The sequence below is a fragment of the Malus sylvestris genome, chromosome 9 (genome assembly GCF_916048215.2).
Source record: "Malus sylvestris chromosome 9, drMalSylv7.2, whole genome shotgun sequence".
In the NCBI taxonomy this organism is placed as follows: domain Eukaryota; kingdom Viridiplantae; phylum Streptophyta; class Magnoliopsida; order Rosales; family Rosaceae; genus Malus; species Malus sylvestris.
Window position 1 is genome coordinate 29,745,496 of NC_062268.1, and position 26,035 is coordinate 29,771,530.

The window sequence follows — 26,035 nt, forward strand, 5'->3', positions numbered from 1 at the left end:
TTGGGACCCTATCATACGCTTTTTCCAAATCTATAAAGACCATGTGTAAATCCTTTTTCCCATCTCTATATCTTTCCATCAATCTTCGTAAGAGATAGATTGCCTCCATGGTTGAGCGCCCTGGCATGAACCCGAATTGGTTGTCCGAAACCCGTGTCTCTTGCCTCAATCTATGCTCAATGACTCTCTCCCAGAGCTTCATTGTATGACTCATTAGCTTAATACCCCTATAGTTCATGCAATTTTGTACGTCGCCCTTATTCTTGTAGATAGGCACCAAAGTGCTCATTCGCCACTCATTTGGCATCTTCTTCGTTTTCAAAATCCTATTGAAAAGGTCAGTGAGCCATGTTATACCTGTCTCTCCCAAAAGTTTCCACACTTCGATTGGTATATTGTCTGGGCCTATTGCTTTTTTATGCTTCATCTTCTTCAAAGCTACAACCACTTCTTCCTTCCGGATTCGACGATAAAAAGAGTAGTTTCTACACTCTTCTGAGTTACTCAACTCCCCTAAAGAAGCACTCATTTCATGTCCTTCATTGAAAAGATTATGAAAATAACCTCTCCATCTGTCTTTAACCGCGTTCTCTGTAGCAAGAACCTTTCCATCCTCATCCTTGATGCACCTCACTTGGTTTAGGTCCCTTGTCTTCTTTTCCCTTGCTCTAGATAGTTTATAGATATCCAACTCTCCTTCTTTGGTATCTAGTCGTTTATACATATCGTCGTAAGCCGCTAACTTAGCTTCTCTGACAGCTTTCTTCGCCTCTTGCTTCGCTTTTCTATACCTTTCACCATTTTCATCGGTCCTCTCCTTGTATAAGGCTTTACAACATTCCTTCTTAACCTTCACCTTTGTTTGTACCTCCTCATTCCACTACCAAGATTCCTTTTGGTGTGGGGCAAAGCCCTTGGACTCTCCTAATACCTCTTTTGCTACTTCCATCAATCACTCTACATAAATATCTATTAATTAATAAAACATTTTTTGTCAACCAAAAGAGGATGAAAACTACTTAGTCTTCTATTACACAAAAATAATGATGAGTAATAATGTAATTTTACATGTTCAAGTTTGACTGTTTTTTATTGAAGCCTCATGTTAAAATACCTCAAATATTAAAAAAAAAAACGAAAAACAAAAACCTCTCACTTCTCCCACGTTCTCTCTCTCTCCCTCTCTCCTTTTCATTTTCTAAAAAAAATATGTTCATACACATAAATTGAGTAGACAAATGCTAGTAATTTTTTTTAAAAGGCTGCAGCATACATTTTAAATGGATAAAAAACTCCATAGAAGCAAATACATAAGCTGGGAAAAAGCACCAGCACACCAAACCAAACAAAATCTAGGAAAAACGCTCTGCAATTGCACGCGCGTAGTTAGGTTTTTTTTGTTTTGCTTTGTTTTGTTTTTTTTTTATCTTTATCACTAAATAAAATTATAGGATGATTTTTGGTTAAAATTCAAAGTTTTAAAGTTATTTTCATTAGTTTTTCTTTTTTATGAAAGTTCTATTAAAAGGTGGGTGAGGAAGAATGTTAAGAATAGTTCTCACCACACATGCCCACTTAGTAATTGGAATAAAAGTGTAAATTTGAGTTCAGCGAAGTTAATTAGAATAGCATACTTCATCTATTATGTTTAAATCTGAGTTCTTTCTCATAATTTAGATTAACAAAAAAATGAATAAATTAATTAGGAGCAAACAAATAATTTTTTTTTAAAATACAAATGATATTCCTACTTTAAACTACATTAGTAATAAATTTGAATCCAAAATAAAGAGAAGTGTTATTGGCACTCCAAAAATCTCATTCTACACTTCTCACAAGTGTATTTTTCTTTCTAAATATAGAAAGTTTGGAGTATAAAATGAAAATTTTGGAATACCAATAACAATTCCCAAAATAAAATGAGCGATAGAGAAAGATCTAACTACCCACCTGAGTAATCCGATACTCAACAAATATAATTTTAGCCAACGTAAGCACATTAAGTAGGAAGAAGTAAGGAATCATTCTTCCTTTTCTTTTTCCCCCTTTTGGTAAAGGAAAAGAACCTCCAACTACATTCTTGACTCCAAGGACTTTTTCCAATGAGAGAACAAAGCATCTACCAACTCCATCATAAGAAACAAAGCATATAAAACATCTCTCTATTTGTCCTTCCTATAGGGCAGCCTTGATATAAATATGATTAGAAATAATGCCTTGATAATTAACAGTCTTTCACTTTAGTCCCTAAATTGGTTTATTGTATTCTATAGTTCTCCAACAACTTCTTTAATGTCTCAATTTTGCCCTATCATCACTTTTTCGTTTAATTATTTCTTCGGTTTGTTCACCGTGTAAATATACTCATCTACTTGGTCTATATTTTCACCCACCCATTAGTGTAATTATTTATGACAAATATATATAAGGTGAATGGAAAAATAGAATAGGCGAGTGTTAATGGTAACACTCACTAACAATCTTAAACATTACGTAAAGAGTGTTAGGGGGTTAATGTACGTTACCAAAGATTAGAGATGTAAGGAGATTAAAAGAGAGCTAAAACAAACTATATTTGTGTTTAATCTCAATTTTCCCAAATTGTTTTCTTGTTTTTAGTACCAAAAATAGAAGAGAAGGCACTAGCTTGTGCTGCTAAACCTCATTTCGGCAGATCTAACCGGTATTCGAACCGTCGCAACTTGCTTCGTTCGTTATTTCCATTTGTTTAGATTTTGTTTGGTGTTGACCGCGGATTTTGGTGTCGTAATCAATATGAATTTTGAGAGATTTTAATTCTTTTAATGAATCTAAAAGTATTCAATTGGGATTTTAAGTGAATTCAATCTGTATTCAACTAAAATTTTAAGATAGTTTATTTAAATTCTCATAGATTGAATCTATTCAATTATGATTATAAAGAAGTTTATAATGTTTTTGGTGTATTTAATTAGGAATTTATTCAATTTTTCTTTTTAAATTGAGGAATTTGAGAGAATTGAAAAGATTTTGTAGTCTATTATAGGAATTCACAATCTCAGCTCTTCCTCTAAGATTTCGAAAGAATTGAATCAAAATTTTACATGAAATCTCTACAAATCAATTGAACTCCATCAAAATTCCTATATTTATAAATTTAATAAAATGAAAACTAACGAAAAGTCTAAAAAAACTTCACTTTTAATGAAAAACCCTTTTTAAAGGTATAGTGAATAGTACCAGGAAAATGTATAAATGTGGTTTTTCATTAAAAGTGAACAGTACCGGGAGTGTTTTGTTAAAACTCCATTTAATAAAACCTTCAAAATCTCATTTAAATACACCAACATTTATGATATCAATTACTAAATTTTAACCAAATATAATGCAACTTGTACCTGACATTAAATAATTAAGGGAGGCAGATTGTCGCCCTTCTACTTGGATGTCATTTCCATCTCCTCCTATTTTGTGCAGTCACGGTTAAGTCACGTCAACATTTTATATTAATTTTTTTTTATAAATATAATAAGACAAAAATCAATAAGAATATAAAATAGGGGTGTGCTATCCACACATCCCTTTTTACTTCTCACACACCCCTTGTTAATTTCTGTCTGTTGATCTTTTTCAATTCATCCAATCCGACAGCCGAAAACCAAAAAGGTGTGAAAAAAGAAAAAAAAGGGTATGTAGATATCATACCCCATAAAATATTAACGTGACTTAACCGTAACCGCACAAATAGAAGATGATAGAAAGTGCACCCAAACAACAAAAGGGCAGACAATCCGCCTCTATAATTAAGGGTGATGAGATGACCGGGTCTGACATTCAGGAAAACCGTGTCCTTGTTTATCGGAGGAATTGTGTCCAAAATTTGTTCATGCACTATTGCATTGGACTCTAAATATCTGGAGAGTTCAACTTGACGAACCAGGATCCTCTCTTGAGCAATTCCCTAGGGATCCTAGGGATCTTGCAATCTTGTCCGTTCATTTTATATCGTGTGGTCAGTTTTCGTCAGGTACTATTCATATTTGAAGTTTAAAATTTAAATTTTAAATGATTTCTAACCGCACGATATACGATGAACGGACATAATTGCGGGATCCCTAGGGAATTGCCCAGGAGAGGATCCTGGTTCTAACTTGACACCAACATTTTGCAACTGTTTTGCTTATTATATTTTTTTCACTAGATTTTTTTTTTATCAAACAATATATTTTATTAGATTAGGCACCGACATGGTTTAAACTCAGTCATCATATAAAAACTCAACACCTTTCTACCATTGTAATAAAGATTACTCACAAGCTTTTTCACTAGATTACTGATTTTAAAAATGGAAAAAGATCCTCTCCGAATCTCTCCTACAAAAGCCCCCAGATCAAATGATCCAGCTGCTTGTAATTTAATCCAACAGCCCATTTGTTTTGATCCCTTAAAAATTATAATAATTTTTTACCGTTAAATCAAATTTTAAAAGCCCGGATTACTTGATTCGGGTCCTTTCGTGGGAGAGATCCTGAGAGATCTCTTTCCTTAAAAAATTACCCACAATTGCGATATCCCATACGATGTTTTTTTTTTTTGAAGAATCAAAATTTAGGCACATGTCCAATTGGGATTGGATGTAAGCAGCAGCCAAGTCAGTTCCTTTTTTTTGGGGTGTGCTATCCACATACCTTAAATTACTTCTCATACACCCCTTGTTAATTTATGTCCGTTGATTTTCTTCAATTCATTCGATCTAACGGTCGAAAATTAAAAGAGTGTGTGAGAAGTAAAATGAGGTGTGTGGATATCACGTTCCTTTTTTTTAATCCAGTTTAGCTGCTTTGATTTGGGAAACAAATTAATATTATAGGAAGCTTTTGTTTGGTAATTTCTAAATGGTTTGGTGTAGTGGATTCTTCAAAATAATATAAAGAAAAAGTATTAATACAAAGAAATGCACCAAACAAATATAAAGAAAGCATATCACATGATTGATCTTTGGGATCTGTCAATCTAAGAAGTTCAAAATCAACTCTCTTTTTTTTCAGTTTAAAGTTCAAAATCATTGCCACAATCTAAATCATAGAGATTGAAACTTGATTAGTTTTTTTAAATTATGAACGAGATTTTGCACTGATTTACTTTGAAATGATAGGAGATGTCAAGTACATTTTTTTTTTGTCAAATGATAAATTTAGATTAATCATCAACGAGTTAAATATTTCAATACAAAAAGATACTTTAAACATGTACTTAGTGAATTAAAGAAAAAGAAACTAGTCACCAGATCGATTCACCGCTTACTAAACTTCGATTAATGTGGTAATAAGGTGAGGTGTGAGCATGTAACATTACTTCCTTTTGACCCTTTTGCTTTTTGTAAATTGGAGCTGTTTTCATATTTTTATGAGTAGGTGAGACTGAAATTGAACAAGACAAACTTGTTCAGGGAAAGATTAAATTTCAAGAAAAGCAGTGAAATCAGGTATCTCAGAATCTCAGATCTAAACATAACACAACCAGGCAGCAAACAGCTTGATACCAACACTGCAACCACACCACACATCCACCAGTCTCTGTCTCTCTCTCTGTCTCTGTCTCTCTCTCTGTCTCTCTTCCCCTTCCATTGATAATATTTCTCCATTTTTGACTATTGCTTTCTTGGTTGAACATGTTAGCTCTGATTTCTCTGCCATATTCCCCACATGCCCTCAGACCTTCCTCCACCCTTGTTGCATAAAACTTTCCTTTTTCTCCTTTTCCACTTATATATCAGGACACCAGTATACATTTTTTACTACAGAAAGATCTGGGTGTTCATATCTGGGGTCTGAGGATCATAATCTCATCTGGGTACCAATAATTTCAGGATTTTGTTGAAATTTAGCCAAAAGGGTGTCAAAAAATTCTTCAAATCTGCCCAAAATTTGGGGCTTTTTATGATCTTAAGGTACTCTGCAAAGAAGAAAAAAATGGTAGTGGCAGGAAATGGTCTGTTCTACCCAATTCTCGGATTCGTGTCCTGTGTGGCCTTCATCTACTTGTCTTTCGGTAACTTGGGTTCTAATGTTAGCGACGAAAAGAAGTTGAGTTTTGTGGGGAGGAATGGGGCTCAGTTCATGTTGGATGGCAAGGCATTTTACATTAATGGGTGGAATTCTTACTGGTTGATGGATCAAAGTGTGGATGAGTATAGAAAGCCGAGGGTCCGGAAAATTCTGCAAGCCGGTGCGAAAATGGGCCTTACTGTCTGCCGGACTTGGGCGTTTAACGACGGCGAGTACAATGCCCTCCAGATTTCCCCTGGTCACTTCAATGAGGAAGTGTTCAAGGTATTATTCATAATCCATTTATTTTCCCTTTCTTTTGTTTTATATTGCAAATGTTGATAGCTGTTATGTGGGAAACCTTCGGCTTAGGAGTTCATTGAACATAAATTTCGAGACTTTGTTTAATGCGATCGAGTTCTGACCTTCTCTTTGTACTTGTTTGGGTGCTTCAATTTGGGGTTTACCTAAGTGGTGATCGTGTTTTGTCATATCTATACATGAATGTATTATCAGTGAAGGTTTGCAACTGAAGTAGTAAAATTACAGTTCCATATAACTAAGACGGTAAATGATCATTTTTTGCCCAAACTAAATGCAGGTCAGGTCAGGTGATTCCTTGTTAAGAGATTATCTTGCTTTCTGAAAGTGGGATTTACACAAGAAGAGGGTTGAGACAAAGTTTTATATGTTGTGATACTGATTAATGCGTTCAGGAATGTAGCGCAATTGGAAGATCATCAAGTCATATTTAGGGGTTTCTTAACAATAGAGACATAACACAAAATGTTTTGGACAATAATGTAGTAAAATTTACGTATGCTTTCTGCCATATTTTTTCAACTTCTTGGGTTGCACCTAACGAATAATATAGTGGAATTCCCTACATGTTCTATTATTGTTGTTCATAATACATTTTTAAGCCAGGCTAATTGAAAGTGTCCACACTACATGGCATGTACCTATGAATACCATTTATTTTTTACCATTATTTTTGTTATCTTTAGAAGTACCATTTGTTAACGTTCTTTCTCCATATTTTTGTTCTTTGTTATAACAATTTAATTTGGTGACAGGCTTTGGATCATGTCATTGTAGAAGCTAGACAACAGGGCATCAGGCTGCTCCTTTGCTTAGTTAATAACTTGCAAGCATATGGCGGGAAGACTCAGTATGTAAAGTGGGCTTGGGAAGAAGGTGTTGGTTTGAGCGCTTCCAATGATTCCTTTTTCTTCGATCCATCTATTCGCAATTATTTCAAGAACTATGTCAAGGTAATTTTGTTTGTTGCTTTACTTCCCAGGAACAAAATGTTGCACTGCTCTTTGATGATACTGTGATAGCTCAGAGCATCTCCAATGAGCTCCCTAAAAGAGCTCCTAAGTAGAATTTAGGGAGGATTTCAAAAAAATCAACTCCAGTTATGCTCCCTATCCACCTCATAAGATAGGGATTCATCCAGGAGTTCCTAAATATAGGGAGGGAGAAAGGAGCTCGTAGTGGTTCTCTATAATTAATGCTAATTGTTTTAAATAAATAATTAATTCCTATTGGCTAATTATGTAGTCATTATAAGTTATAACTCTCTAAACCAGGGAGTAAGGTTGGAGTACACTTTTTTAGAGAGCTCCTAAAATAACATTTTGACAGTTTTAGCATGATTGGAGATGCTCTCATAATCTTAGATTTTCTTGTTGATGAGTAGAAAACTATTAATAGTATGCCATTGTTACATTTATTATATTTTGAAATGAAGAAACAAAATATGGTATGAGGTTAAACTTTGGGAGTCCCAATATTTCATAGGATACTTCAGTTCACCCAGAAGTATTTATGTTGCCATGAAGGCAGGGTACGGGGACAAAGTTTTGCTGCCAAGATGACGTACTAAACACTACTAGGTTTACTTGCTGAACATTTGGTCACACATAATGTAACGTAAGCTTTTTGGTACTAGGCATAACAAGTAAGGCTGCAAAACCTCTGAATATCATGATCAATTGGAAAGATTGTACTAAATCTCCATTTGGATCTCGTACAGAGTCATGTGGTTAGAAGGACTTGAAATATCTTTCATTCATTGATCTTTCTAGCTTTCTTATCCTTCCCTTTCCCCTGTTCCTACTAAGATACAAATGGAAGGATCTATCTGAGTGCCATATTTTTTAACTCATGATCACATGAAGTTGAGGAAAATTATGAATTTTAAAGCACCGAAGCATTAACTGGATTGTGGCATTTAAGATTTATGAGATACAGGTGATGTCTCTGGATTTTGGTAGCCATTTGTAAATATAACATTATACAGGGCATGTTTAACTATTGTGGATTCTAAAGTGTTTGATTGTTATGAGTTAAATGATTTTGTACCTTGCTGGTATCCTGAATAGGCCATTACTTCTCCTTCAGTGATTTGTTTCTCTGAAATAACAGAAACCGCAAGAATCTTTGTTTTAATCAATTTTGGTGCTGTGATGATTTATAAGTTTATAACCAATTCTAATTCATTTCCTTTTTTCCTCCAGACTATCCTAACAAGGAAGAATACGCTCAATGGAATTGAGTATAGAAATGATCCTACCATTTTCGCGTGGGAATTAATAAATGAACCTCGTTGCATAACTGATGCTTCAGGCGACACTCTCCAAGTATGTTTTCAACTATTGAGACTGCCTTCTTACAATTATGAATAAATAAGAATAAATGTACTAATTCAAACTGCCACGAGATCTTTTCATTTGCTTATATGCATTTTATATATCCTTCTACGAGAATTAAATTAAATTTAATTTAATTTTTTGTGGAACCAAATTAGGTATGTGTCAAATTTGATGTTTTGTGGGCAAAATAACACAGCTTTTTTCTTTTTAATTTTACTTGTCTTTGTTGCTGATCCAGAGGGATATGATAGGTCGCCTGCATTGGTTGTGCCTACCAGAGAAGGGAATGGTGTCCAGTCCAGTTTAGTAGGAATTACTTGGTTTTGCATGATGGATTCCTTGCTTTCCCAGAAATACTCTCATTTCCCCTGAAATTCAGTCAGAAATATATTAGATTTTAGACACCACTATTCTAGTGGAACCATCATTTAACTTGCTTGGGATTTCTTTGTGATTTTCCCTATTAGGAAAATAATAGGAATTAGTAGAGATTAGAAAACTACTGCTACCAATTTTTCTTTCTCTTACCTTGGGCAAAGAGCTTCGTATTCTAATAATTCAACGGTTCTTAATTATTATATTTTCCTTCCAAGTTAAGGGGTTGTTATCTTAAATATTTATTATGTGGGTGAGGTGGGGCGGGAGGTGGGGTTGGGGGGGGGGGGGTCTCTGTAACCTCTCCTATTAGACCATGAGTTAATTGTATGTTATACTGTTGCAGGATTGGATAGAAGAAATGTCAGCTTTTGTGAAAGCAATTGACAAGAACCACCTACTGACCGTGGGCCTTGAAGGATTTTATGGTCCAAAAAGCCCTAAAAGGTTGACTGCAAATCCGGAAATGTGGGCATCCAGACTTGGATCAGATTTTATTCGCAACTCCAAGATCCCCAATATTGATTTCGCCTCTGTTCATATCTACCCTGACCATTGGTAAGCATTTGCATGTTGATTTACATTGCATGAAATTTCTCAAGTCGATATGAGGGAAATCAGATCTTACCAACTTATTAGAAATCTCATATATATTTGCATGGATGGTCCTTCTCTACATAATCAGATATGCATCTTACATAATGGAGAGGCATGCCGCATATCCCTAACTTGGGTCTTATCAGATCAGCTCACCTGAGCAAACAATCCATGCTAACCCTTGGATCTAAGTCCACCTTTTTTAAAATTCAAATCTTGAAAAAGGACCTTTATTGAAATAAGTGCCATTCTCTAAATCTTTAACTTAGATATGAACGGGTGAGATGTACAGTGATACAACTCGTCATTCATATTTTGAAACGGTTTAAAAGAATGAACTAATTTAATGATATCTGAGGCTTTATTTGGTGGGCTGGTTGGGATAGGTTGTGACCAATTAAAATGGACTTGAGTCCAGTCCTTTGTTGTGTCAAAATGTGAGATGGACATGACTAGACATGTTGGAATCCACAATAGCATGGGATATCTAACCTATCCTTATACATGGGTAAATAAGTCCTTTCTTACAAGTCCCTGCCAGTCCAATTCTATCCCTAGGGCCCAATCTTATCCAGCCTACCAAACGGACCCTGAGAGAATAATTATAAGCATAGGAACATGTTCATTTTCTCTGTACTTTCAATTCAAATTATTGACTATGTGGATTCGTGATTGAATGTGTGGTCAAATTTAACATGATATCTCTAACTATTTGGCAAGAGTATATTATGTAGTCTATTTTAGATTTTATTCAGTGTTTAGTCATCTCATGTGCTCTTATTTCATTTGTTTCATTCTAGAATGTAATTAGGTCTTTTCTATCTGTTAGTTCAGCGCTCCCAGCCTCATGTCTGTAATAAATTAATTTTGTGAAAGGATGTTTGCCCTTGTACATTCCTTATGGTACATTTAACCAGTACTCACTTCATCCTCACTTTTTGGGTAGGTTCCATGATGAAGAATTTCACGAGAACCTCAAATTTGTCTCCAAGTGGATGCGTTCTCACATTGAAGACGGGAACAATGAACTGAATAAACCTGTCATGTTCACTGAGTATGGATTGTCAAACCAGAACAAGGACTTTGAACCATCTCAGCGTGAGAGGTTTTACAAAACTATTTTAGACGTGATATACAAATCTGCCAAGAAAAACCGGTCTGGAGCAGGTGCTTTAGCCTGGCAGTTTCTCGTTGAAGGAATGGACGAGTATAATGATGAATTTGGGATTGTTCCGTGGAAAAGACCGTCTGAGTATAAGATAATAGTAGAACAATCATGCAGGTTGGCTAGACTCAAGGGACCAACTCAACAACAGCGAAATTTGAAAGACTTGTGTTCGCAAAGAAAGTGAAATGCTTATTTTTTGTCCGCAGAAAAATTCAATTCCTTGGGAGGGTTGGGGTTATATATTTACGGTTTGACGGTGCTTAAAGGAGAGATGCAGGTTCGACTGTGTACTATATTCTTCCCACAGCATATGGAAGATGTAATTTCATCTTGAATGAATTGTAAGTTATAGAAAAAGTTATAATTGTGATGTTATCGAAAGCTTTACGTGATGAAAGACTACAGATTAACAGCCAAAAGAAGTCTTTTGAACTATTGATTAGGTTGCTTTGCTTGTAAGAAATGGTATCTGCAGTCCTGAAACTGTGCTTTAAAGCACTGGATAGGTCTGATAGCTCTCTATGAAAACTCTAGTTCTCTTGTAATGATATCTACAGACTACCGCGGTCTTGATTTTTATCCAACCGCTTTCGTTCTGGTGCGATGTCATCTTCTGAACGTCAATTGATGCAGTTATGCAGCATTTAGCTATGCAATCACACGAAAACGACTTGTCACCGTAAATTATTTTCCCGTGCTCCTATCTCACTCCTGCTTGACTAGTGCATACAGAAGAAACATTAACAGGAGAATGAAGTTTTTCTTCCTCAAATGTTAAAGTTGACCGGTTACACAAAAATTTGGCATAAAACACCGAGCTCCAGCAAAATTTAACATTCCCCGTGCTCCACCCCTAAATCAGAAATTAAGAACATCCACTCAGCCACACGACACAATTGAATATTTGACACAATCCAGTCTTATTATGAAATTGTTGACTTATAACTTCAATCGAGTGCGAACAAGTTAACAATCTTCTTAATGTATGTCGTCGGACGCATAACCCCAATTTAATGAAATGATGGCTAAACACAATTTCTGTCCTGCAATTCAACACCAATAAATAAATATGTACTTTTCTTTCATACATCTGAAATGCAAAGCAAATGACATCAACATGAAGCTACGTTTTGCCAATCTAGGCCAAGTCCTAGTGCCATTTACATTACCAAAGACCTGACTGTCCTCTTTTTCCATGCTGGTTTTACCCTTCAAATTCTTGTCCTTAAAACTCAGTTTATTTACCTCATCTGCCACCTTCAACACAGTCTCAGCAGCCTCATCGTCCTCCGATCTCCGACTATGAGTCCTTTCCGATCTGCCACTCAAACCTGTTCAGGCAGGAATTTCATTGGGGAGGATTCCTGGCTCGAGCACACAACTCTAGGAGTTGGCACTTTGGTTGGTTGTCGGGCTCTTGCTTGTTGAGAGACTGCAAGAGGAGGACATAGTTAGTTCTGAAAGGTGCCTTTATGGGGCCTTAGGTGTAGGCCTTGAGGCTCGCAATCAAAACTAACTAAGTGCTTAAGCATGCCACTGCCATCTCAGTATGGCAGATGTAGAACAAATGTGTTTAAGTCGATTATTTACACCCCAAGTTATTCTGACTTCTTGTTATCAAAGGATTGTTATAGATGGGTTAAGTCTACATTAAGTTCTTTTCCGTGCCTTGAGATCAAGGACTTTTAGTTCGTTATCTTGTATGCTTTTAAAGGGTGGAAGTCCATATCTGACTAAGCCATTTGTTTAGTTCCCATTCAGTCTTTTATGACAATAAAACCACTAAGTGAACCAGATCTGAGAACTAATGGAACTTTTGATCATCAAATGACTGGAAATGACTTGAATACATATTGTAGAACACATCATAATACCAGATTTATTAATTGAAAGACAAGACAAAGAGAGTCGGGCAAGATTTCACCTTGTCGGGCAAGGTTGAATGTCTTACAACCTCTTTTCTTTGTGGTTACAGAGGGTTGTGTGCTAAAGTAAACAAGTTTACACGAGGGGATCGATACTACGACATCTAGAGAAGGTAGCAGAGCTTTTACACCGGACAAAAGATATCCTCCTAAGGGAACTATTGCTAAACAAGGGTTGGAATGTATGAATTTGCTTGAGAGAAGAGTTTGTGTGCTTGTTTGTTTGATTGGCTGAGTGTCATTGTCTCTAGGCCCTGTCTTTCCTTTTATAGGCATTTTGTCTTGGCTGTTGCAGGCTTTGCCCGAAAGCACTTCAGCGAGTCATCATCTTTTTTACATGTCCTGCCATTTAGAAAGTGCTTTTGGGCTGATAGTAGGTTGATTTCCATTGGTTGTCACTTCTCTTGTAAGCACATAGCCTTTGCATAAATAAGGAGCCGTTATATTGCCTTGAGATGGATGGCTGGGCTTGGTGCTGGACCTCGGACAAGTCTCCTCATGTTAGTTCATTTGGGCTTTCTTTTCTTTAAGTCCAAAGTTCAAATATTAACCCAAACAGTGCCTCCTTTAATCATTGTTGAGTTTGCAGCCTAAGACGCTAATAATGATTAAATAGCCACCCACACCTTCACTCGGGACTTGCACCGTTTCAAATCAACCATTGGTTAACAAGAACCTTTGCACTAACCCACGAACTCTGCCATTAATTAACTGCCTCATTAGATAACCCCCATTCAAACCCTTCAGCTAAATACCTTAATCTTTCCAAGCTTTCGAATTTCCAGGATCCCAGATCCCTTAGATTCTCCATAATTCTCTTATTCTCCATTTTTTCTCTTTATTTTCAATCACCTTTTTTTCTCATTCATCCTTTAAACTCACCCAATAGCCCCAAAAACTACTCAAACTCAATCCTCTTACGAATCTGGTAAGGGTATCATTACCATGCGCCGTCTACTCAACGGTCTTCATCGCCCTCGGGCAGACCTGCATACTGAACTTTTCTTTGAAGAAGATAGGGTGCATTCCTTAGGACTTGCATGGACTTCTCGGATCCCAACTGTAGTAGAGACCAACATGCCTAAGGACAATTGGTTCACCCCGAACCCATTCTTTGCCGAGTCATGCATTTCTTCATCTATGTGGTCGCAACATCGTCGCAGCTTTTCTTTGATGAATGAACCAGCTTGGGTTCAGTGGATAAACGAGCTTGAGCCAACCTTCAAAAGGAAATGGATGAACAATGGCATCTATGAGCTGATAATGCTTTCAAAGATTACCGTGGTTGCTAGGCCCAAGATACTCACTACCACCTTTCTCTTCTGGAATTCGGGCATAAATACCTTTGATTTCAGGATGGGACCTATGTTCCCAACTATTCTAGATATGGCATAAGTCTTGGGGCTAAGGCCCTCGGGCAGAATCATGGATGTTACTCATGACTGGGCTCCCTATTCTCGTCCGCCCGCTGAAAGTTCAGGCTCCTTTGTTTCCCCACTCCAGCTGGAATACAATTCTACAACTTTCAAGAGTTATAAGACCTTTTTTGAGGGTTTTTATCCCTTTTGTGAAGAAGAGTTTTGGTGTAGACTCCCCACATGCCAACATAGATCAAGAGCATATGTACTTCTTTCTGTAATGGCTTAATAAGCACGTCTTCCCAAATAAATCCAAGGGAGTAAAGTTCGAATGGATCCCTTTAGTGGAAGCTCTTCATAATTTCAACGATGTCGCCACGAGCCCATTTCTCCTCTCTCATCTCTACCATCTTCTCTTTGAGATGGCTCGGGGATAACTGTTTGAAACCAACCTTAATGGACCGATCTAGATGGTCCAATTATGGTTGCAATGGTACTTCCCAGAACTTTGGGCAGCTAACTTGGAGTTTCGAGAAGGTATGGCCCCTGCCCGAATCCTAGTTGAAGCTTCTCCCACCGATCATTCCACATTTGCCTGCTTCTATTTTTTCAGAGTTTGGAGGACTCAGTTAGCTTGGAGTGGGGAGCTTTAATTTTAAGAAGATATCCTTGGTTTTCTGACCAAGCCTTCCAAGATGCACTCGCGGAAGATGCTAATCCTTAATGCAATGAGAGATTCATCAACTGTATCGAATCAAGGGACATAGCCTAGGGAGTTCGCAGTGATCGCTACGAACGTGGGCTGGAAGTTTATCACCCGAACTTCTGCAATAGGCAATTAGGCTTCAGGCATGTCATTCCCATTCCATTTTTTGATTATGTGTAGTATGGCACTTTGTACTACCTCCAATCTCCTCAAGATGACACTTTCCGAGCCGCCCGACGTAGTCTTGAGGTTATGAGTCTGAAAGCCTATAGCTCTTAATTTTGAGTGTTCTTCAACTTTCTCCACTTGGTGGGAGGCTAAGTGGATCAAGAAATATGGAGGAGATATGCGAGAAGCTCATGACTGTCTCTTTAACCAACTCTCTCTCAAATTTTATCCTAGCTCAGGTAAGCTTATGGTCTATCAAATGAACCAGCTTCTTCTTATAGGTACCTCTTGTTTCTTCAATTTGTATTTTATGAATATCTCATAAATGTGTCCTCATTTGACCCTTTATTCATCTTTTTAAACTTATAGCCCAAGGGAATGTTGAAACAGCAGACATTGGGTCAGAGGAAGAAGTTGCCGACTCGCTGATCCTTCAAGAGGCTGCAGTTGAGGCTAAGAGGCAGGATGCTGGAAAAGGTGGGGATATCTCTACATTGTTTTGAGACTCAAAGGCTGAGGAAGAGCTTGAAACAGGAACTTAGGTACCTTATCGGGCTAGGGTAATAATGGTGGAGACTTCTGGATCCGAGTCCAAGAAACAGCCTGAGCCTGAACAGACAACTCCCATTAGGAAGAGAACAAGAGCTCAAACTTCCAAGATTTCGAAAACCACCACCACTTTTACTGCTACTGCACCTGTAGTGGGTATGAAGAAACAAATAGCTTCCAGTAAGTGAATCTTGTTTCAACCCTTCGCTCTGATTTGTCTTTTGTGTTTTGGGAACCAATAACTTTGTTTTCTTCGAATTTAGGATTCCGAGCAACCAAGAAACCTATAGTTGCTTCAAAGGATGAGTCATTGGGCGTGGAAATACGTCGGAAGGCTAGAGAGCTGTGATATATTGCCCTTAAAGAGTTGGAGGTATAGCTTATTTCTCAAGTTACTTTTCAAACCTCTTTTTTATTTTTATTTTTTATTCTTCTTTCTTTCTTTTCTTGATTGAATGGAATAGGAAATTAGGGCAGAAAAGATCCCACCGCCTGAGGTTTCTTCTCCTTTAGCCCGATCAAGGCAAGCTTCTCTTTCTCGGGCAAAATCCCCAAAGGTACCCCTCCCCTTACTCTTGAATCCTTAATCTTCCAACTTCTTCTAAGGATTAACCTTTTTCTCTTTTATAGGCTACAATTGAGGTGGCTGCCCCTTTATTCGGGCAAGGCTCTATTCCTTTGATGGTGACTCCCACTTCTTAGTTTGATCATTCAATTGGGAAGATGATGCATTTCGTGGAGGATGTCAATAGCTCAGTAAGTGCCCACTTTTAACACTTTTATGCTGAGAATCCTTTCTCTTTGTACTTATCATCTTCTATTCATTCCAGCCTTCCCCAACACAGGGGTTCCACCAAATACCAACTTTTACCTTTGGGGAGCCTAGTCCTTGAGATTCCTGTGGTTTCAAAGGTAACTAGTCCGCAGGCTTCTTAGGCAACTCCTACTGATGCACCTAAAGCTTATGAAGTGCTTATTTCCAACCTCAGGTTCCCCCTTAGGTACATCATTATTAAACTTTTTGCTTTTTTTCTTCATAAGTTAGTTACTGACTTTTATCCCCTCTTCTATTATTTGTAGGTCTTTGTTGAAGGTTCAGGCATTATCTCTCATTCCTTGGTAAGTAACGATAATCTCTCCTAGCAATCAAATGAGATAACTCCCCCTCCACCTCCTTTTAAGGCTTTGGGCTTAATTTAGGTATATTGACTTTTCTTACCTCGCCCTCATTTGACTTGTAAACTTCTTTCTCAACATGTATGTCTTGGTTGCAATAGGGTCCCGGAGAGGGCTTGGGCAAATCTCCACCGCTCATGGTGCGTAAGAGAGATCTTCCACGTCCTCCTTCGGTTTCTAGGGTCACAAGGATCTCCATCCTTACGCCTGAGAAGAAGCGAGCCAAGACTACTGTAACAACTACTTTCATTCCTGCTCCTATCCCTGCTCTTGCTTATGAGATCCTTCGTGTTTTCTTAATTGAGGTTGCCCCTACTGTCATGGCTGAAAGTGTTAGAGATATGCCCCCAGCTTTATCAGCATGATTCTTGCCCAATTTGGTAAAGAAGTTCGGGCAAATCAAAACTAAACTGCAGTCACCTTCAACATCCTCTGAGTCTCATCTTCTTCAAAATACTCGTCAAATCTTCAAGGATTGGATGAAAAGGGAGTTCACAGCTTCTTTCATCCTTAAGATTCTCTATGACGCAGAGAATGCCCTTATTGAACTTTACAAAGCTCAGTTGCTGTCCAAGGCTCAATATGAATCTTTTATGAGTTTCTTTGAGAATTTGCAGGCATTAAGGGATCAACATTATAAGGCAGAGCGGGCATCCAATAGAGTGAATTGTTTTCAAGAAAAACATGTGAAGAATACAACCATTATTCGGCAATTGGTGGAAGAAGGGTCAATGATGGAAGAAAGGATTGCATTGGTTGATTCTAAGATCCAGAATTTGGAAGAGTAGTTGTCTTCACTCAAAGTTGAGAAAATGACCCTTACCAACCATCTTTCCCAGAAAGTAGCAGAAATGGAGAAGATTTCTCAAAAGGTTGAGGATTCTGAGAACCAACTTGTGAATAGCAACATGTATCTAGGAGAACCAGGCCGAATTTTCACTATTATGCAAACTTACTTCTCTAGAATAGTTGCTCTGGTCGAGGATGTAAAATTGTTAGACAAGGATTTCTGTAATCTCTTCATGAAATGAATTCTTTTTCCACTTTAACTTGTTTTTTTTTTTCTGAATTTTTAGCAGTAGTAGTCTATCTCCACCATTTTCAACTTGCTTAGACTTCCAAATTTGCTTGATCTCGTCTAAAAAGTACATTCCTTAGGATTCGTTTTCAGCTTGTGGATCCTCATCCTTGTTAAGGCTTTGTTTGAGGTCTACCAAGTGCGATTCTTCAGTTTTAGATTTCACCACAATGTCATCAATGTATACTTCCACGCTATAGGCAATTAAGTCATGAAAAATAGCATTCATCGCTCTTTGATAGGTTGCACCTGCATTTTTAAGCCCGAATGGCATTACCAAGTATTCATATGCTTCGACATGACCTGGACACCTAAAAGCTGTTTTATGTATATCTTCTTTAGCCATCTTTATCTAATTATAACCGGTATTCCCATCCATGAAAGATAAGGCTTTGTGTTTGGCAACTGCATTTATGGATAAGTCGGCCATGGGTATGGGGTATTCACCTTTAGGCGTGGCTCCATTAATGTTTCTATAGTTAACACAACATCTAACTGTATTAGTTATAACTTTTAATACAGGTACAATGTTAGCCAATCACTCGACATATTTGGCAAGCCTAATAAATCCAGCCTTCACCAGCCTATCGATATCTTATTTGACATTTTCTTCTATCTCTTTTAACATCCTCCATGGTGCTTGCTTGACAGGTTTAAACCCCTCCTTAGTAGAGGCATCCTGTGTTATACTAAGGTTGGATCTAAACCTGGCATTTCGGTGTAATGCTAAGCAAAACAGTCTTTAAGTTCATGCAGAAGGCTGACAATCTTTGCCCGATCTTTGGTTTCCAGCAAACCACTAATCTGTATGGGTCTTGGATCATCCTTTATTCTTAAATCAATGGTCTCCAAAGGGTCTTGTACTTCTGGTGCCAGTTTATCAAGCTTTGCACATAAAAATTCAACCAACTCTGGACTATTGGGCAGATCCTCTGGCCCATCCAGATCATATATACATTCAGCCATTTGTATGGCCGCTTTTAACTCCTTTCCAAAAACTTTTCTCTACTCTGGCTGCTTGAAGCCTCTCTATTTCAATCTTTTTCTTCCTTGGCTGAGTTCTCCCTATCTTGTTTTCTCTTTCTCCCATACACCAACAATCTTTTTATTAAGGACCTGATTGCAACCACTTGGTCTTTCCTTTTTTGTTCTGACATTATTGGTGGCGAGGAGTTGGGGATGATATAGGACCAATCCCATTCTTCCCTTGTAAGAGATAACCCTTGCTCTAGAAGTTTTTGGGCCGTCATCTTAGTTGGGCGGCTGTTCTCATTAGCTCCTGAACATTGAAGAATCCCAACACTGGGATTGTAGAGGTTGGCTTTTGCAACGTTGGTTGTAGGGAAGAAATGTCATGTTTCGGCTTCCACTATCTCTCAAAATCCAAGTCTTGCTTCCCCTTCTTCATGGTAGACATCCATTTGTTGGTGTAAGGTAGATGGCACATAGAGACTTTGATAAATCTAATTTCTACCCAGTAAAGCTCCATAAGTGGAAGTATTGTCTACAACAAAAAAGGCTATCATGATTTGTTTAGAACCTAAGTCAACTTCTAATGGCAGTGTCCCATGAGTCCTAGTGATGGGTCTCGAGAAACTGGAAACTGTAAGATCTGTGGGGATGAGATCCTCCTTACTTCTGCACACTCTCTTCATCTGCTTATATGGCAGCACATTGACCACAACTCCACCATCAATCAAGACCATCTTGAAGGGTACTCCCTCCAGATGAGCAGTTACATATATGGGTTTGAGATGGTTGGCCAGGGCCAAATTCGGGCAGCTGAAGACCATTATGTCAGAATACACCTTCTAGGGCATTTTCCTTGATTACTCGGGAAAACCTGTTTGGCTGAGTTCTTGTTTTGCTTCTTCAATACTAACATGTGCCATCATAGGCTCTGTCGCCAAGTAATCACCCTCCATTGTGGTGGGTTGATCATGCTCGACGCAAAACATGGCAGATAAAACATGTGTCATGTTTACGTGGAAGTTGCTAGGTCCAGGTGAATCCTCTCTCTTGCGTCGAATATGCTCTACAAACTCATCTAACCAGTCTTGTGCTTGTTTTGGTAGTACTAGTTCGGGCAAACCTCATTCCTGAGTTGTACCAAAATTATGTACTTGGTCTATATCTTCACAAAGGGTATCAACCAGCAATGGTGAGGGTGTCCCCCTCTCGGGCAAGATAGTTCCAAAGCAGATTGGCTTTGGGCTCCATGTAGGGGTTGGTATCATCACCATATCCTCTTGAGCCCTTCTCAGAATTCTGTATTTCCCAAGATGAGAAGTTTATGGCACATGATCTCCTTCCTATTCGGTGTTGCTATTGGCTTTCTTCACCTCTTTTTTACTCCTCCAATGAAGTTGATTTCTCCTTCCATGAGGCACACTCTCGAACTTTACATTCTCCGAGGTTTCTGAAGCAGTAGGGACTTTCAATGAGTTTATATGGGCCTTATGCTGCCTTCGGACTCTCCTGATCATAGAGGTTTCCATTTCTTTGACATGTCTTCAATCCTTTTTGACTGTATACCATTTCGGCCCGAGTCGAGCAGGTTTCTTCTTCGTGTTCATTATCCTTCATTTCATTCAAATATCTCCACTGGTATAACTTGGCTGGGGTATCCTCACATCTACCCATCTTGGTATCTTGGCCTCCATGTCCTCCACTTCTTCAAAAGCTTCATAATTTCTAAACACTTCTGACAAGCCCTTTGGTCCCAACCTTTGGAAGACATTTATAGGTCTCTTTTTTAGCTGTTAGCAAAATACTTATGCGGGCTTCTAGTTCTTCTTTCCCTCTTCTTTTGATTAACTCTTAATCAACGATGGCTCTTGCTGCTGGTACTTCCAACTCACATTCACATTGGCATTTACTACACAACACCACTTCTTTGATTATGCCCGCTTTGGGCTTCTCAGGCAACTTGATAGCTCATTTAGTTAGCCTATCAACTTGCCTCCTTCCTGCTTTCACCTCCTAAGTGGCTTTCTTTTTCCCCTTCTCGGCCTATGTTAAGTTGATCATGTTTATTGGGGCTTCAGGAAAATGATCAGTATCAACCATCATATTAGCTTGCAGTTTTTCCAGCAACAACTTTTCTTTGACAATAAGGTCTTGTATCCAGTCTCTAAACTAGACACAGTTGGTAATGGAGTGGTTGAAGGTGTAGTGCAGCTTGCAATACTTCTTTCCCCTTAATTCCTCTGGCTTAGGTAGCTTTTTGGTGCTGTCGGGCACAATCACTCTTGCCCACACCAATTCTTCATAGATTTCTGCTGCTTTGTAAAATTGAAGGAATAGCTTTGATACTTGGAGGGGTTTTATTGGTACAAATCCATTGTCATTCATGACCACCTTCTGGTCTTAACCGATTGGACCAATCCCTTCATTATCAAAGGCTTGAAAGAAGTAGTCATCTCCGCTGCACACATATCAATTCCATCTCTTCCACAACCATCATTCTCTTCTGACTCCATCCCTTCGAACTCCATTTGATGAATGACACCTTTGTTTTTGTAGAATAAGGGTACTTTGGAGGAATGCTTTGCTTGTTATTCTGTAATCAACAATTTCTCATACTTGGTGGCAACAATCACTAGTTCTTGCAACTCATTAAACTGCACATCATAAAACTTCTTCCTTAAGGGCAGCTTCAAGGCCTTCTGAGCAATAGCTATAAGCTGGACATGGTTGATAAGAAACTGGCATCTTATCCTTGTCTTCCTAAACCTCATCATGAAGTCATCAATAAACTCATGCTCGTATTACTTCACCTTAACTAGATCGTTGATGGTCATCTCTGGCTCTATCCTGTAAAACTGTTCGTGGAAAGCCATCTTCATTTGCCCACAGTTAACAATAGAATTTGGGGGTAAAAGAGAATACCACTGAGATGCTAACCTTGTCAATGAATTCCCAAACAACCTTAACTTATAGTTAGGATTATCTTCAAATGCCACATAATGGTTGGAGAACTTGAAGATGTGATCCCTAGAGGACACATGTTATCGTTTTCGCTGAAAGTTGGGAATGCGGGCATCTTGAAGTTAAGAGGAAATGGATTTTGCTCATCAACGAACTCTGGGTAGGGCTTCTGATAGGTGACCCTAAACAGTAGGTGAGCTTTTTGCTAAGCATTCCTCACCACCATTCTTTTTAACTCAGCCAACTCATCTCTGAGTTGCTGATTGGCTATATGATTATGCGGGGTATGAGGAAGTTCCTACTTCGAGCTACGATCGTTGCTCGAGTTAATCTCTTTTCTTGCTTCGGGCTTCCTCCATTTGGCCTCTCCTCCTTTAGTGGCCAATGGTTGTGGCCTATAAGGAGGAGACTTGTCTGCCTTGGTAGGCTCTCTTTTCCTACTGGATTCTTCGACCAACTAGGGAATCCCATACTAAGTTTTTTCTTGCCCACTCTGCCCCTACTGTTTAGTGGAAAATAAGGGGTCGAGCAATTCTGCTTCCAGAATTCTTTTCAACACCAGCTGAATAATTATGGACCCTTCATTGTTCTTTCCTTTATTCCCTTTTTCCTCAAGTAAAGGAAACAGAGGAATAACTAGCTCCATCACAGGGCTGGCTTCTTTCATCATCTCTCTAGTATAATTATTTTCTGGGTAAAGTACCCCAGATCTAGCCTTCTTTGCAGATTCCTTGTTAGGGAACATAGTATGCTTACTTCCCTTCTGGTTTCTAGAGAGATTTTCTCCGTACTCCTTAACACAGCTACCATGGTAGCCTGCAAGTCTTCATTTGTGACTTTTGCTCCTGATTTCTCAGAAAGAGTCGAGCTTTCAGTCAAGACAGGTCCTTGTAGATCTTCAGGGAGATTTGCCATGTTTGATCTTGGTATATACTGAGGGTAGTTTTTGTTCTGTTTTCCACCTGAAGGTTTGCTCTTTCCTTCGTCTTTTTGGCATACAAGACTTGTGATCCCACCGGGAGTGCCAAAACTATGTTCGGGCAGGAATTTCGTTGGGGAGGATCTCTGACTCGAGCACACAGTTTTCGAGGAGTTGATACTGTGGTTGGTTGCTTGGCTCCTTCTTGTTGAGGCTCGCAATCAAAACTAATTAAGTGCTTAGGCATGCCATTGCCATCTCAGGATGGCAGATGTAGAACAAATGTGTTTAAGTCGATTACTTACGCCCCAAGTTATTCTGACTTCTTGTTATCAAATGATTGTCGTAGATGGGTTAAGTCTACATTAAGTTCTTTTTTGTGCCTTGAGATTAAGGACTTTTAGTTTGTTATCTTGTATGCTTTTACAAGGTGGAAGTCCAAATCTGACTAAGCCATCGGTTTAGTTCCCATTCAGTATTTTATGATAGTAAAACCACTAAGTGAACCAGATATGAGAACTAATGGAACTTTTGATCATCAAATGACTGGAAATGACTTGAATACATATTGTAGAACACATCATAATACCAGATCTATTAATTGAAAGATAAGACAAAGAGAGTCGGGCAAGATTTCACCTTGTCAGGCAAGGTTGAACGTTTCGTAGCCTCTTTTCTTTGTGGTTAGAGAGGGTTGTGTGCTAAAAGGGGACGAATGATAAACAAGTTTACATGAGGGGATTGATACTACGACATCTAGATAAGGTAGCAAAGCTTTTACACTGGATAAAAGATATCCTCATAAGGGAACTATTGCTAAACAAGGGTTGAAAGGTATGAACTGGTTTGAGAGCAGAGTTTGTATGCTTGTTTGTTTGATTGGTTGAGTGTCCTTGTCTCTAGGACCTGTCTTCCCTTTTATAGGCATTTTGTCTTGGCTGTTGCAGGCCTTACCCGAAAGCACTTCAGTGAGTCATCATGTTTTTTACATGTCCTGCCATTTATAAAGTGCTTTTGGGTTGAGAGTAGGTTGATTTCCATTGGTTGTCACTTTTCTAGTAAGCATATAGCATTTGCATTAATGAGGAGTCGTCATATTGTCTTAAGATGGATGGTTGGGCTTGGTGCTGAGCCTCGGACAAGTCTCCTCATGTTAGTTCATTTGGGCATTCTTTCCTTTAAATCCAAAGTTCAAATATTAACCCAAACAAAACCCTTTGAAGGGCTTGTGTTGTTAACTCTCCCAGCCTCTATAGTCACCTTATCAAACTCATCTGCCAACTTCTTCATAAGCTTTCTCTCCTGCACAACCTCCGCCTCATGTTCTTCCTTATTGCTTTCACTCATCAGATCCAAGAACCTTCAGCATTTTGTCTCAATCGGAGCCGGATGGGGCGAATCAGAGGAAGCCCTATTGCTAGAGGCGCTTGAAGCTGAAGCCGTCCATGGATCAGTAAGCCTTATTGGCTCACAAAAGTAGGGGGTCGAGGATGTCGGTAGATGGGTCGACCCGTGGTCGTTGAACTTGACATCGGTGTAGATGCGGGGGCGGGGAAGGGTGTTTCCGAAGAACTTGGCCGGGCTAATTGTTTTAAGCTTCATCAACATGGCTGCTGAATGAATAGGTTGAAGTGTTGGCTTGGGAATTTTCACAAACATGTGGGGGGCAATATAATTAATGGATTTGTAGTTTTTACATTTGATAAGGGGTTTATAAAGAAGGTGGTGCAGCGGGAATTTTTAGGCGGCATAATTTTCGTGCTAAAACTTTTGGAGTTATCCTTTTTTTTTTGTTGTTGTAATGTTATGGAAGGGAAGGAGGCAGATTTAATCCATCATTTGGGAAAAATGCACGGTTACTTTTCATTTTCTAGTTTTCTCATTTGTGGGTTCAACAATGTTTTTCTTCATCTAAAATGAAAGAGATTCTCTCGGATTTCTTCCACTAAGGCCCCCGGATCAAGTGATCCGGACTTTCTAAATTTCATCTAATGGTTAAAAGTTATCACAACTTTTAAGAGGTCAAAAGAGGTGGGCCATTGAATGAAATTTGAAAGGTCCGAATCACTTGATCCGACAACCATTGTGAAAGAGAATTAGAAATGATCTCTATTTCCTTTCTAAAATCAATTTTTTCCCCTTTGATTATGATCAAAATAAAATTAGGTATTCAATCAATATATTAATTGGGGTTAATCTCAGTTTACTATCTTAAAATTTGTTGGTTTTCAAACAATTGGTATATGAAGTTTTTTAATCCTAAAGTCATAATTTTGAGACACTTGCATACATTCGTTGAGACTGCTATTAAATCAATCGTTAACGGGTGACATGACACTCACGTGAACAATGACTAGGTACTACATGTCGATATGGGCTCATGTGGATATTAAAAAAATAATAAATAAAGTTTATAAAAAATTAAAATTAAAATTTTCTGGGCCGTCTCTTACCTCTCCCGACCCTCTCCCTCCCCTTTTTCCTTTGCACCCACTCTCCCCGCACACCAACCCTTAATTCTCTCTTCGAAAACCCTCAATTCTGTTATGAACTTAGGATTTAGTGATTGGCTTAATCACTATTAGGAGTTTAATATTAGATTTGTTAGGCTTATTACTGTTATTTAATGAAGTCTGTCAAAAATACCAGCTGGCATTACTCTATAAAAGGAGCTGAGCTCTTGAATTGTAGCAGATTAGAATTTACAAAAGAAATACAAACACACAAAAATATATTGGAGCCCTGCTCCCTTCTACTTCATCTTCTCTGTTTGCCATTACTATTGCTGCTTGCAGGTTGAATAGGGTCTTGAGATTTGTGATCCTATCAAACTCCCTCTCTCATTTTTACTTTCTTTCTTTCATTCTTCTTCTTCTTTTGCTTATATTTTGTCTTTTTTTCTTGTTTTTTTTTAAAACCCCAAAATTACCTTTTTCAAACCCCACCCCATGCTGCTGAAGCAACATTTCCTGCACGAATATTTTCGGCTTCCCTGACCCTTGCGTCGTCAGAGTCGCCCTATCCGGGCCACTACCTTCGTTGATCTATAACCCTCTACGCCTTCAAAACCTTGATCTCTCCAACAACTCCCTCTCTGGTTTGCTCCAGAAAGACTATTTGCAGATATGTGACCAATTTAACGACAAAGTTCCAGCATACCTTGTAACCCTCACCTTCACCCCTCGCTCCTCCCTATCAACAATCCATCTTCTTCTTATTGCCATCGATGATGATGGTGGGCGAAGATCGAATCGGACAACGGCAGAGTGATTGAAGGGAATTAAAATGCGGGGAGGGAGTTGAGAAATGTCATAGCCCTAGAAATTGGATTGGATTGAAATTGAGGTAATTGAATGCAGGGAGGGAATTGAGGGTTGGTATGTGGGGAGTGTGGGTGCAG

General features: G+C 38.4%; 1 protein-coding gene and 1 pseudogene across 1 annotated transcript; one reads left to right on the forward strand and one right to left on the reverse strand.

Moving 5' to 3' along the window:
• The first annotated feature begins 5,349 nt into the window (after window positions 1–5,349).
• Window positions 5,350–11,410, forward strand: LOC126582060 (mannan endo-1,4-beta-mannosidase 2-like). Its single transcript, XM_050246037.1, has 5 exons — window positions 5,350–6,311; window positions 7,103–7,300; window positions 8,552–8,674; window positions 9,408–9,619; window positions 10,605–11,410. The coding sequence occupies exons 1-5, from the start codon at window positions 5,919–5,921 to the stop codon at window positions 11,008–11,010; spliced, it is 1,332 nt and encodes a 443-aa protein (XP_050101994.1). The 5' UTR covers window positions 5,350–5,918; the 3' UTR covers window positions 11,011–11,410.
• A 466-nt stretch (window positions 11,411–11,876) lies between these two features.
• LOC126582063 (uncharacterized) lies at window positions 11,877–24,243 on the reverse strand (annotated as a pseudogene).
• Between the last annotated feature and the right edge of the window lie 1,792 nt (window positions 24,244–26,035).